The sequence below is a fragment of the Perissodus microlepis genome, chromosome 7 (assembly GCF_051167445.1).
Source record: "Perissodus microlepis isolate ML-2025 ecotype Zambia chromosome 7, ASM5116744v1, whole genome shotgun sequence".
Classification (NCBI taxonomy): domain Eukaryota; kingdom Metazoa; phylum Chordata; class Actinopteri; order Cichliformes; family Cichlidae; genus Perissodus; species Perissodus microlepis.
This window is the reverse complement of record NC_140467.1, coordinates 46,413,268-46,425,925: the sequence shown is the minus strand read 5'-3', so window position 1 is coordinate 46,425,925 and position 12,658 is coordinate 46,413,268. Positions and strand designations below refer to the sequence as shown.

Sequence of the window (12,658 nt, the reverse complement as noted above, 5' to 3'; positions counted from 1 at the left end):
CAGTGACATGTGAAAGGTTCGAGGCTGTATTAGTGCGAGATCAGGCGTACACGTTGGAAGGCCGTTTCCACTGTGTAGTGCGGTTGTTGTGGTTTACGTAGTAGGTGCGTCCCAGGTTGTCCACTTTTTCCTCCCAGCCTTGAGGCAAAGGAGGCAGCAGCTGCTGGGGTCGCTGGGAGCCTGAGTCAGCAGACTCATCCCAACCCTGAAAGACAGTATGGTTGAAGGGTAGTATGGTAGGTTTAAGCCAAAGATCACAAAGAAGTACATTAAAGATTTAGCTGGTTATATTTTTCTGCTGTTTTTTTTTGTTTTCATGTTTTACTTAACATTTACTTAATAGCTGCCAGCAGGCAGGCGTATCTATGCCTACAATCCAAGACGGAGCTGATGTTTAAGCAACAATCTCACTCGTAGTGCTGGCAATTTTACGCTTAATTTAATACGTAGGCAGAAAAAAGAGCTACTACAAAGAAAAAAAAAAAAGCATTAGTAATGAGGCTTTAATACAATGAAAAAGAAAAAAGAAATACAGACAGTCGGGGGGAAAAGGAAATTTTTTGCAGTATGAACATGAGGGGGTGCCATTTAAGCTTTCACGCTTTGGCTGCTAAATGTCACCTTATCTGTGAAGCCTTTCGCTCTCTAGCAGTAAGTAGGAAAAGCTCAATTTTCTCCAAATAACAGGCCACATTGTAAATGTTTTTTCCAGACCCTGACCTGGAAAAGACTTTTACCAGATGCTGGCAGTGAGCAGCTTCCCAAATTCTCAGAGAAATAATAAAAGAAAAAAAGAAAGATGCTCTCACATTACTTTTGGTTCACAGTGGGACATTTACTTTCAAGCTTAGAACTATGTTGCCTTCATGTGGCAGAAAGGAATAACAGTAGAATCTGGTTTGCTTTTATTGTGGAAAAAACAGTCCAAAGAATGTCTTAGGTAATGCAAAGTCAGCAGTTTATACTAACAACAGAGGATTAGACCTTACCTCAGCCTCCTCCCTCATGTCTCCCCCCTCCTCCTCATGCCCTCCTTGTTTGGGCAGATAGGCCATCTTCAGACGCAGGTAACCCTTCACCCTGGACTTGTGACTGAAAGGAAAACATCTGCTTTAAATACTTCCTGCTCATTAGTCCTAGTTGGAATTCCAAGTTCAGTATTTAGCTGACAGCCGCATGAAGTTATTGTTGTCTAGACTCCAATATGGCCAGAGTCTAGACAGTGTTGTGAACCAAGATCTAACTTTAATAATGTGTCACTGTCTACTCCACTTGCTAACAGGGGGCAAACTAGACAGACACAAAAAAGCAGCTACTATTTGCCATCTACGTTTTCTCATTTTATATCAAACACAGCCAAAACTGACCTTCTTGGCCGCAACAGGAAGTCTTTAAACGTGTAGGGCCGCTCCATGGCAGGATCCTCTGTCTGCAAATAGAGGAGGTTTTTGCTGACGGCATTTAAGTGAACACAAGCAAATACACATGTTGCGATATCAGAATATCACAGTCGCCAGCTTTCAACAGAGGGTACAACCCTCTGCACAGACATCCCAGGATCATTATGCAATCCTGAGCTTCTCCTGTTACATATTGAGCAGCCTTTTGTAATTCACAGCAATCTCACACCGCTCTCTGACAGGGCCAAACCAGTCCATGCTGGCTGCTCACCGCATAATGCCCTGTGAGATACCGCTGAGGCCAAAAGTCAGTTTTCATATTTAAATTAAAAAAAAAAAAAAAACAACAATCTTGAATGCTGGAAAGTTTTGTAAAAGGAAAAAGAACATGTGTGAAAAAAACCAGTGTCAAGTTTCCAAATAATGGACTTCAATTACAGTCAAAACACTGCTCTCAAAATATTAGGTGGGGCTCCTCAAAGCAGGAATATGAAATAGGTTGGAACAAAATTCCAAGTCAAAATATTAGGGGCAGTATTAACATAAAATAATATCTAATATTAATTTTATCAATCAAGCTCCCATTTAGGATGGTTTCCTTGTGGACTAAAGCAAGTTCTGCAGACACTTTTCAGTCTACGGAGCTCCACTCTGTCCTCCTCCAATCTGAAGAGGTTAAAGTCACAGGGAGGCAACTCTGATGAGTCAGGTGAGTAGTGAGTAAGATGGTGCACAGTTCAAGCTGTTTATAATGACTGGTCACCTGTAGTTTGAGGTCATTATGGCATAACTCATAGACCTAAATCAGGCCTCAGTGGAGCAAACTGTGAATGTGGCAAAAACGACCAACGGGCTCACTACCTAAGCTCCTGTCCTAACCTTGAACATCAACACCCTTTCATTGAAAACACTGTTCGGTCTCCAAGTTGAGAATCTCTGGAGACTAGTTCTCATCAGCCTGATGATAATCCTTACTACAAATGTCAGCTCAGTTTGAGACAGAAATGCACAGTATGGATGTCCTGGCAGTTTCACGGTCCCATCTAAAATTAGCAGCAGCACTGCAAGAAGTCCAGAGGTGCAAAAGCAGATGACTTTAAAGGGGAAATTCCAATCATACATGGTTTTTGATTTGCTAAACTTTCAGACCTCACGTGCTTTTATTTATCTGGTCTCACCACATACAACACAGAGCCCGGTAAAAAGAGGTAGTTGAGTGTGGAGCCTGCTTAAATACAGACGACCAAGAAAAAGAGGAATGGCGTTGTCCTGTTATTTGCTAAGAGGAGGTCACGGTTCCATAAGGAAAATGTAGCTACCAGATGGACTCTGATGAGTCAGTATTCATGTCCTGTTTCATGAAAAGTAAAAGGACATTTACAAGAAGCTATTACGGAGAAAGGAGACATGACTAAGTTATGCCCAGTAACTATGAATAAGACAAGAAATTCTGTAATGCATGAAAAAATAAACCAAATAAAAACAAAACAGACGCATACCTTTTTATACATCGCGTATTTGTATAAGCATTACAGCAGGTTATTCGTGCCAAGCCTCCATGTTTAATCAAATTCATTAATTAATTAAAAACAAGCCTTGTTTCTTTTTTTTTTTTTAGCATAAGTCACATCAGGACTAAATATTATCCATGTTGTCCCAAGGCTTCAACTCTCAGCGTGACTCAGCTGTAAGCTTTTATCTGCTAATAATTTCCTGGGCACTGTGGGACCCAAATAGGGCATTAATAATTAACCCCAAAAACTTTTACTGATAGGCTTTTAAGGTCGACAACTAAGACAGAACTTTAGGGAGCCACAACCAAGCTGGCAGCAAAGCTCCCAAATGTGCAGAGGTGCTGCTGCTTCAGGATGATTTGTAGGTCTCTTAAGCCTTTTGCACATAAGAGCTCTACTCGGTTTTGCCATTTTCACAAGAAGCAACTTCAAACGTGTTCTCTGTGCAGAGTATGCAGAGGACAGAAGGACATCAGACGCGAGACAACTACCTGGTTTACTCTTGCATCACACCGACTTACTACTAAGAAGGTTTTAAAAACAACAACAACCAAAAAAAACCATTTCGTGTCCAGTCCAGCTGAACAGTTGCAGGTGTGAGAATGGCTTGTGCTTGCATCAGACCTCAACTGTAAAAATTCCCAAGCACCCTGATTCTGCATGTCGATGTTGTGTGTTTACATGCTAGACAGCCCGCTTTCCCTTTCTAATACAGAGAGCGCTGTTTGATCACAACAGAAGCATTACCTGTGACTAGCACTTTCTCACACTCAAGATGGGAAAACACAAACAAACTCCCTCCCTGACCTTCCCAGAGGTTAATCAGGAACAGCAAAATTGTAGATAAGAAACAGCTGAGCATTCAAAACAGTGCTAAACCAGCCAGTGTGTCCACACGCACTCACGCTTTACACACATACAGACGTAAATAAATGACAGCAGAGATGTAAATAACTTACTGGCAGATGACTGAGAGGAACATCAACTTGCCCCAGGAAATCATCTCTAGTCTAGAGGGAAAGAAAAAGGTCACGTTTAGAAGCTGAAATTCAAAAAGAATGACTCTTTGTTTTTGTTTGAGTGTGTCTGTGAAAAGCCCGAAGTATCAGTAGGGATAATGAAGGGAAAACCACAATGTTGAGGTAAAAATCACCAGATTATCCAGCAGCATTTTGTATGTATTAAAGACAGGTGGAAAGAAAGGCAAAAAGAAGTTCATTTCATGGACAGCCCCATCCAGAAATACAGTGACCTCCAGCCTAATTTGTGAACACATGTGGAAACCTGAGAATCTAAAGTTTAAAGGCAGTAAAGAAAAACTGTTCAAGTATTTCCACGCGGTCTTACTGAAAACAATTGCACTTGATTAGTTATGATTTAAGATCAGCTTCTCTATCAATCAGGACAGATTTCCACATGTGTCCAGACAGAAGGTTCAGAGCGAGATTTATTTATGGACAGGCCTTTTGCAACACTTTATGGGAGAAAAACCTGTGATCCCAGCAAGGAAAAAACATCTACAGCCACCAGATAAAAGCCAAATCAGCTGGACAGAGGGAGAGAAGGGCAGATGTGACCACAAGGAAAAATTTAAAACAGGGAAGGTTTGTGTCTGAAATTTAAGAGGCCCATAGATTTGTCCGTTACCGAGTATGGATTACCTGTCCGAGATGGAAAAGCCCATTCTTGGAAGTAGCCTGTGTGTAGGACACAACTGATTTAGACAACAGGCATAAACTAACTGATTGACACACAAGCTGGGTTGAATGATGCAGTGACAGATTTACACAAAGACAACTACAGTAGTGCAACAAAAAAAACCTACTGACTGTCAATTATACGCTCTCCCACTCACCACAATTACAAAAAATTAAATTAAATTAAAAAAACCTTCAGTCTGTTTTCTACTTTAAAGACCGATTATTGTTAATGTACAACAGAGGAAATTTTCAACATTGTGGCACGTGTGAAAGTTGTGGAAACAATTTCCAGGTAAATTAAGTGTGTGGAACACTGTATATATGCTTAATCTGACAGTAAAATGTGATATTTTTGGTTACTTAACTTGAAATCAGCAAAAAAAAAGTTTTCAGAAGGAATAAAAATCAAAAACTGACTTAGTTCTGAAAACAGTATTATACCACTGGATGAAGAATAAGAACAAGCAGAATTTAAGCCTCTACAGAATAGACTGCATGGCCTGGAAAGGATTTTTTTTACACTGATTTGAGGTTAAGGTGTTTAAAGATTTAAAACAAAAAACAAACCAAAACACCAGCTTATTCTGATAAACAAAGAAAAAAAGAGCTGTGGAGTGACTGCACTGGGCTCCCACCACAGTTTACCGAGCTGGAATTCAGTAGTGAAAAGGTTACAAATGAGTCACATAAAAATGATGACTGATTAACGCATAGGCATGTAAACACACACACACACACACACACACACACACACACACACACACACACACACACACACACACACACACACACACACACGTGAAGTCACTCATCCTCGCACGTCCACCCACCTCCACTGAATACCACACTGTAAATGAGCCCTTCTTGGAAAACAGGAGTCACTACTGTGCAAATTACCGCAATGCATGCTTTCAATTTCTAAACCAACCAAACTAAACGATTCACTTACTGTTAACATAACTCATTTAAAGCAGTCCGACATAAGATTCCTCCAAGTTTGAGAGAGCATCAAAAGCAAACTTGACCACAGCATAACCACAACTCTTTTACCATATGATCACATAAACAACAGTAGCACTGTCACTTCCAGTGTATGATATAAGCAATTGCAATGATATTATCACATGGAAAACAACACCTTCTGCAGGCAAACCTGTTTTGTTGTTGTTTTTTTAAATGTCACTAACCATAACAAGCATTTCAGCTCTGACCTTATATAAGGAGTTGGATTTAATTACAGAGTCATTAAGAGGTCAGATTTGAGTCTGCAATTGCCTCCCAGGACCAGGTTACACTCTGAGAGTGCGACCAAAGACCAACAGAAGGAAGTACGGGTGGACAAAGAGGAGTGGCTTGAGGTATGAGAAGAAAAAAAAAAAAAAAAAAAAAAAAAAAAGAGGAAGCTAGCCCAAAAAAGTTTGAAAACTGAACACGAGTAGGTCACCGAAACAATTGCTCTTCACATGCTTCTAATTTTACTCTGGCAAGTTTGGATGAGAATATAACCGTTTCAGAGATTTGTGCTGAAATATCACTGCAACATCTGTGGATTACAAATGATTTTGTGGTTCTCACAGCACCAAAAATGTTAAAATGAAATAAAATTAAAAAAATAAAACCCTAAATGTCGCCTGCAGCAACATCTCTCTCTGACCCTGTAATTAAATCCAACAAGCAAAAGCACCCAGACAGCGGCTTTCATGGCCAATGTTTATAGGATATTTTGCTCTTCACTTCAATTCACATGTAATGAACGAGTAAAAACCTAATCTATTATCATTCCTAAACACACTCCAATCTTTCAAGACTATAGGAAAGCAGCTAAAGTGCTAAGACATGGAAATGCTATGAAGCTACAGGAAGATGTGGTGACAGGGTGTTTACGACAAAGGGCAATCTGGAGCAAGTCCAGGCTGGCACTGAGGTGTAAAAAGGCTGTCTCACCTTCTCAACAGTCTCCCTGCTGACACAACTGTATTATAATACCATGCAATTCAGAGAAGTCCACGCTGTCAGAGAAAAGCCCTTCGCAACACAAGTGATTTGAATGCCTCTTACATGCTATCGGACCAAAATAAAAACTGTGCCCTCACCCCACTCGTCCACAATCTTGCCTCAGGTAAATATAGCCAGCCTACTGGCCTCCAGGAGCTCTCAATGAATGGAAACCGAGGGGTACTAAGGCAGGGCTGTAACGAGGGCATGGCACAGAGGCATAGCCATTTGCAGCTAGTCCATCTGGTGTGCGCACACACAAACACACACACACACGTCATCCCAAGCCCAGTTTTAAAAAGGGGCAATCCAACTCCAGGCAATCAGTTGGGGAAGACCCGTCATTATGGTCTAATTGGGGACTTCCTCGTTGCTTGAGAATCACTACCATGAGGGGCGAAGGAAGAGGTTCATTTTTCCCACTAGATCTAAAAACGTTTTCTCTCTTTTCTTTTTTTATCCAAACCTAGATTGTCTATATCAACACCACCCTTGCCCTTTTCATCATCACCTTTGCTACTGCTAGCGTGCATCTTGGCATCTCCTTTTTCATCACCCGAATAATGTGAAATCACTGGCAGGACTGTGCATCACAGTATCTGCCTGGATGCAGACTAAGCTCAGTCAAACTGAGTGGGAAGAGATATTCTTTAGCCGACTGGTCACAACTTCTACACATACAAGCAAGCAGAAACCGATGAGGTGCAATAAACTCAAGCTGATGATTAAATGCAAAAAACTGCAGTTCCTGGAGTGGCCACTTGAGGTTAGCTCCAAAAGGGAAAAAAAGCATGTTTATACTTTTACAAATAACCAATCTGGTTTGTGGCGGGGGAATTTTTGGGGTTTTGGGGGGGGGGGGGGGGGGGGGTTGACTCAGATGAATGAAATCAGTGGTTTGGTCAGATGAACTAAAACATGATATGAGCAAATAGCTTCCTGTTTAGGTGGTCCTTCCTGGAGCTAAACATCTCATGATAAACCTACATCCTGCTTGCTAAATGGTGTAAACCTCAAACAGGCAATGACGGCCCTATCATTTAATTTCAAAATCTACTATATTTAATTTTAGGCTAAAAAAATTGAGTTTACAACTCTAAAGTGCCATTTAAAAAATAGCTTAAAAGAAACATCCAAAACGTTCTACATCGAAAGTATTTAAAAGTTTAATAAGTAAACAGCAATTTGGGTAACTCGATACACTGATTATAGCATTCTAGCACCAGAGTTGGACATATGCATAAGACAGGAGAGCAACACCAAAAGATTTCAGGCTTTGAGGAAACCGACGCTGCTTGTGAAACTTTTTGATCATTGTTTGGGCTGCACTGACATGTTAGTTCTTAATCGCCTGCTGAGCAGCTGCAACGATTCACATCCATACCAGCCAAGAACTGGAGAAGACATGCCGCTTGCCTGCTTTCAAAACCAACAAACACGCTCGAGGTAAACTAAAAATAGACACAGCCAGCTCTTAAAGAGTGCTGACTGCACTTAAGGGTATTATCAAAAACCCCAGTGTCGCATTTCTGTGAAACGGAAGGCAACAAGTGCATGGGAACAAATTATCCATTCATCCATTTCTTGCACAACTAAACTGGCTGACGTGTGTGAGATTTTAAGTCGTTCTGGTTATGAAGTGAAAGAAAAGCAGCATGTGTGATTTAGATCAGCAAGGTTGTCTGGGATTTTTAGGTCCAGGAAAGTCACCACCCTGTATCAGCACCACACAGATCTCTCCCTGTCTAGCCTATATTCTTAGAGTTAAATAGTACTTAAGCAACCACTGCAAATTAGATGTGTTAGACTGGCTTTTTCATTTGTTATGTCCATGACAGTGCTGGACCTCACCCTTTTGGCTACAAGAGGAACAAGCCAAGTCATATTAAACTAAATGTCACATGCCACCCACTATTTTTGGATTTGTTTACTATTCATTCTAATATCAGTTTCTCTAGGAACATTAGAACAAGTCTATAAATGTTACATAACGCTTTTGTAATTCAACAATTTTTCACCAAACATTTCAGAGGCAGAGTATGCTTCTACTAAACTTTTCCACACTCTTTACCTTGGAATTACTTGTCGTTGCTTCATTGCCAAAGCTCACATCCTGATTTCCACCTCCACCCGGGGTAAAATATATCTTGAAATGTGGCTGCCTTCTGGGATTTTCCCCACTAAAGTTTAAAGTACAACCATCAGGTCTGTTTCTTGCTTCTGTCTCCACATCTGTTTCATTCTCGTCTATAGTCTGACTGTCTGCACCACTTTTCTGATTATTATTTTCCACCACCAGCCTCTGATGAGACGAGCTTCTATGTAATCGAATTCTAGGGTAGCGCACCCTATGGCAACCTCTTGAGCTGTTGGGTCCAGCATCTGTGCATTGTTCTTGTGATGGATCATCCGGTTGTCTGCCCTGCTTCTGATCCTGGCTCTGATTTTGCTGGAGCTGAAACACTAGCCTCTGCTTTGTGCCATTAACACCAGAGGACTGGTCCAGGCTTTGCTGCTGGACAGACCAGCCGGTACCGCCATAGGGAAGGATTCTGAAATGCTGGACATCAGAGCCGTCAGGAGAATTCCTCTGGATGTAGATGGCACCAACACTGATGCCAGGCTGGCGTCTGTTATACGTACAATGACTGCTGGAACCAATACTAAAGACCCTGCGCTTGGGAAGGTTTGGCTCCGCCAGAGAAGATTGCACACTTAAAGAATCAGGGCTGTAGTATGGAGGAGGGGACTGCCGCGGAAAGTTAGCTTGACTCTGTGGTTCGGTATAGGCAGGCGCAGGTCCTGGAGGAGTATAACAGGGTGGTGGGACATCATCAGCATGACCACTGGAATCTCCATTACTGGATCCATTGGAGCGCTGAAGGGAGATGTGCATGGATGAGCTCCTAGTAGGACGTGGCTCAGTGTAGGCGGCAAGCTGGGGTATGAACATGGAGGAGCTGCGTTTAAGCGAAGGCTCAGAGTGGAAACCAAAAGCCGCCGATGGGACGTGCTCCGTAGCAGAGTCCTGGGAAGGCCTCGATGCTGGACGTGGCTGCACGAGGTGTGCCGTGACCCCATCGTCGTCTCGCTGCTGCACCTCAAAGTCTCCTTCCAGTATGTCCGGGGCTGTGTTACTGTGTCCTGAGCCAAAGTACAAACGCAGACGCTGTGCCATTTTCACCCCACGTCCAAATCTCCCGTTGCCTCTCACTTTCTTACTGAGTGGCTGCTGGTTCTCTCCTCTGGCTCTTGCCTCAGTATCCTAACTGTTGCCCACTTCTCCTTTGGCTAGACAACTGATCCTCTTTTCTTCCATTCCCCCCTCCCCACTCCCAGCCTCTTCCGCAACTTTCCTTCCCACACCAAGCTGAACTGAGAAAAGAAGTACTCACACCACAAAAGCAAAACAGCCACTGCAAAACAGCTGACAACTTCACACAACGCACTCAAAGGAGAGGGAGAGTGAGGGCTGAGGGCTACGAGGAGGAGGGTGGGGGTGGGGGGGTGGGGGGTGTTTAAAAAAAAAAAAAAAGAAAAGGAGAAAAAAAAGAAAAAAGGAGGAGGATCCCTGTATACCAGTCTCTTAGCACCATCAAGCACTAGCGACAGACGGCAGAAATAGCCTGAGCCAAGTGACAGCCAGCATTCCCGACATGATTGGATAAGAGTGGCCGGCACTCCTGGTTTCCGAGGTGACGGTGGATTGCCTGGTAGTCACGTGACTACAAATGGCCCTGCCATCTCCTGTTACGACCCCATACTGCCCTCACGTAGCAAATGAACCCCCCCCCCCCCAAACGACCCCACCTACCTCCTGCTTGCTTACTCTTATCCATCCTCCCCTCTATTAACATGAACTTTTTCTAACCCCGCCAATTCCCCTGCCTCCACATCTCATTAATGTCCTTTCATCTGGCTTCATGAGTTTTTAAACTATTTTCTTCATAATTTAAACATCATCTGGAATTTGATTTAATTTGCTAAAATTGATATCTCAGTAAGAGTAGCTCAGTTTCCCCAGAGTAGCACTCAATATCAAAACACCACTCACCAAGAGTACACCTATTAAATTAAATCGTAACTCATTCCTTTTTCAATATTGTGGCTCATATTATTTAACAAAAGAAGTTCCCAACGTATTCATCTTAAATACAAGTCATTTCGTCTTTTGACTGTGGATTTCTTTGAATGTAAAAATAAGTTAATAGAAACTTAACTAGAGTGACAAATGGCTGAACTACTGCATGCTCACCTACAGAAACGTTCGTCTATCGCTGACTAAACACTCTTTTTGGATCAAACTGAACTAAGTGGCGAGCAGCTTTGGATTTTTAGGGAGGGGTGAAAGTTTAGCAATGTGATCAAAATGGGAAAGCTGGATAAAATTAGAGCATTATTACGAAAAAGAGTGCAGCAATGTTGGCAATGCCAGTCAGCTGTTTATTTGCTCCCACTCAATTCCTTCGGCATTGAACGGTTCCAGTCATTCAGTGCTGCCTGCAATCAGCCTGTTCTGGAAAAGACATGCCGTGAACTGAAGGAGCAGAAAGAAATGGAAGGGAAAAGGAAAGCATCAATAACTTCTAGATTCTAGATTCACAGCAAGGTTACTTGTTAATTGATCACCAATTGCCATTTGGTGCCAATCATGTCAAAAATTCAACACCAAGTCTGGAGAATATAATTTATCCTGTAATGTCTTGCAGCTTGGAAACAGAAAAAAAAGAAGCATAAAGGAAGTTGGTGCTAAAAATGGATCAAGAAAAAAAAAGTGAGATTGAGAGTAAAGAGCAGAGTATCTGACAGATCACAGAACAGCATGGTCCTCACTCGGAAAAGGCATGTCTACTTGAAACAGAATAAACATGCAATGTCTGCCATACACAGCCAAACATTTGACGCTGCTTTTATAGGTCATTCCTTTTGCATCCAAAAGCAGTCCGAGACACAACTTGGCTGTGATCCTAGCCTGTAATGCTGAATGAAATCATGCACAAATTCTAATGCCTAACTCCAAGTTACAACACAGAAAAAGACGCTTTGTATGCAACATACTGTACATTAATGTAAAAAACGCTCCTACAATTTGATTCACCACAGCATCATCATGTGAAAAAGTGGGAGTTGGACTACTTTGCCCTGAAGCCAGAGTTAGTGGGGGAGTCATCCGCCTCCGTGCACAGAACTGACAAAGCCCCTATCACAACTTGCCATTTCAGAGCTACACGCTTGAAAAGTAACTGCCTTGTTTTAACCGCTTGGAGTGGTTCAACCTATGGCTTAGACCACAGTGCGTCACATTATCTTTTTCAAAAAACAAGTTGCAACCAGCAGCCTGTAGTATTTCAAACGAATGAAAAAAAGAAATAAATATCAAAGGTCTGCATTGTGGACAAGAGGGCATCAAGAAACGATACTGACTGGACAAAGAAGCCAAAAGAAAGACACTGTAATACAGGAAGACTCACGGCTTGGCAGCCAGTTACACTTAGTGATGACACACTGCCTGCAGTGTTAGGCACAGTCAATAAATGTGTGTCTGTGTGAGAAATGTTATGGGGAATGTTCTGTATAAAAGAAACAAAATGCCAATGTGTGGTCCAATGGCAGCGAGCCCAGCTTGCCAAATGACATAACATGCCTGCTTCAAACTGCACTGTGCTGTAGGTCTATTCAGCCGCTTCTTCAAATTCAACCATCAGTGTCATACATAGTTCTCTTATATTTGTACTATGCTCTAATACAAAGCGAAATGCTGACCAGTGGTGGGGGAGCTGCCTTGGCACGCACCAAGAGAAAGACAAAAAGCACCTCTTCGGACATATAAGGCGAGGACCGTGCTTGAGGCTGCCTGTGCTGTGCTCTCGTCTCATCCTCTTATACAGAGAGTGTTCACTGTACTGAAGGAAAATTAGAGCTGCACTTTTTAGAAGGGACGGAGTACAAATGAGCAAGTTAGACATGTGTTACATGCTTAGATCAATGAAATAGTCATGTCTTTATATGGTTCACCTAGAAATAAAACTAGAGATCGTGTTGTTACAAA

General features: G+C 42.1%; 1 protein-coding gene across 12 annotated transcripts in view; it reads right to left on the bottom strand.

The window, feature by feature from the left end:
- Nucleotides 1–12,658, bottom strand: part of nedd4l (NEDD4 like E3 ubiquitin protein ligase) — a 43,287-nt gene that overhangs the window by 19,435 nt on the left and 11,194 nt on the right. For 3 of the 12 annotated variants that reach the window (XM_084935435.1, XM_084935439.1, XM_084935438.1), the window contains exons 6-9: nt 3,874–3,924; nt 1,368–1,429; nt 990–1,092; nt 51–205 (exon numbers count right to left, since the gene is read on the bottom strand). In XM_084935435.1, coding sequence (XP_084791561.1) covers nt 51–205; nt 990–1,092; nt 1,368–1,429; nt 3,874–3,924 — 371 coding nt within the window. Of the gene's footprint in view, nt 1–50; nt 206–989; nt 1,093–1,367; nt 1,430–3,873; nt 3,925–4,575; nt 4,614–8,680; nt 10,021–12,658 lie in introns of those variants that run through there. The other 9 variants (XM_084935432.1, XM_084935434.1, XM_084935427.1 and 6 more) reach the window with 6 other exon arrangements.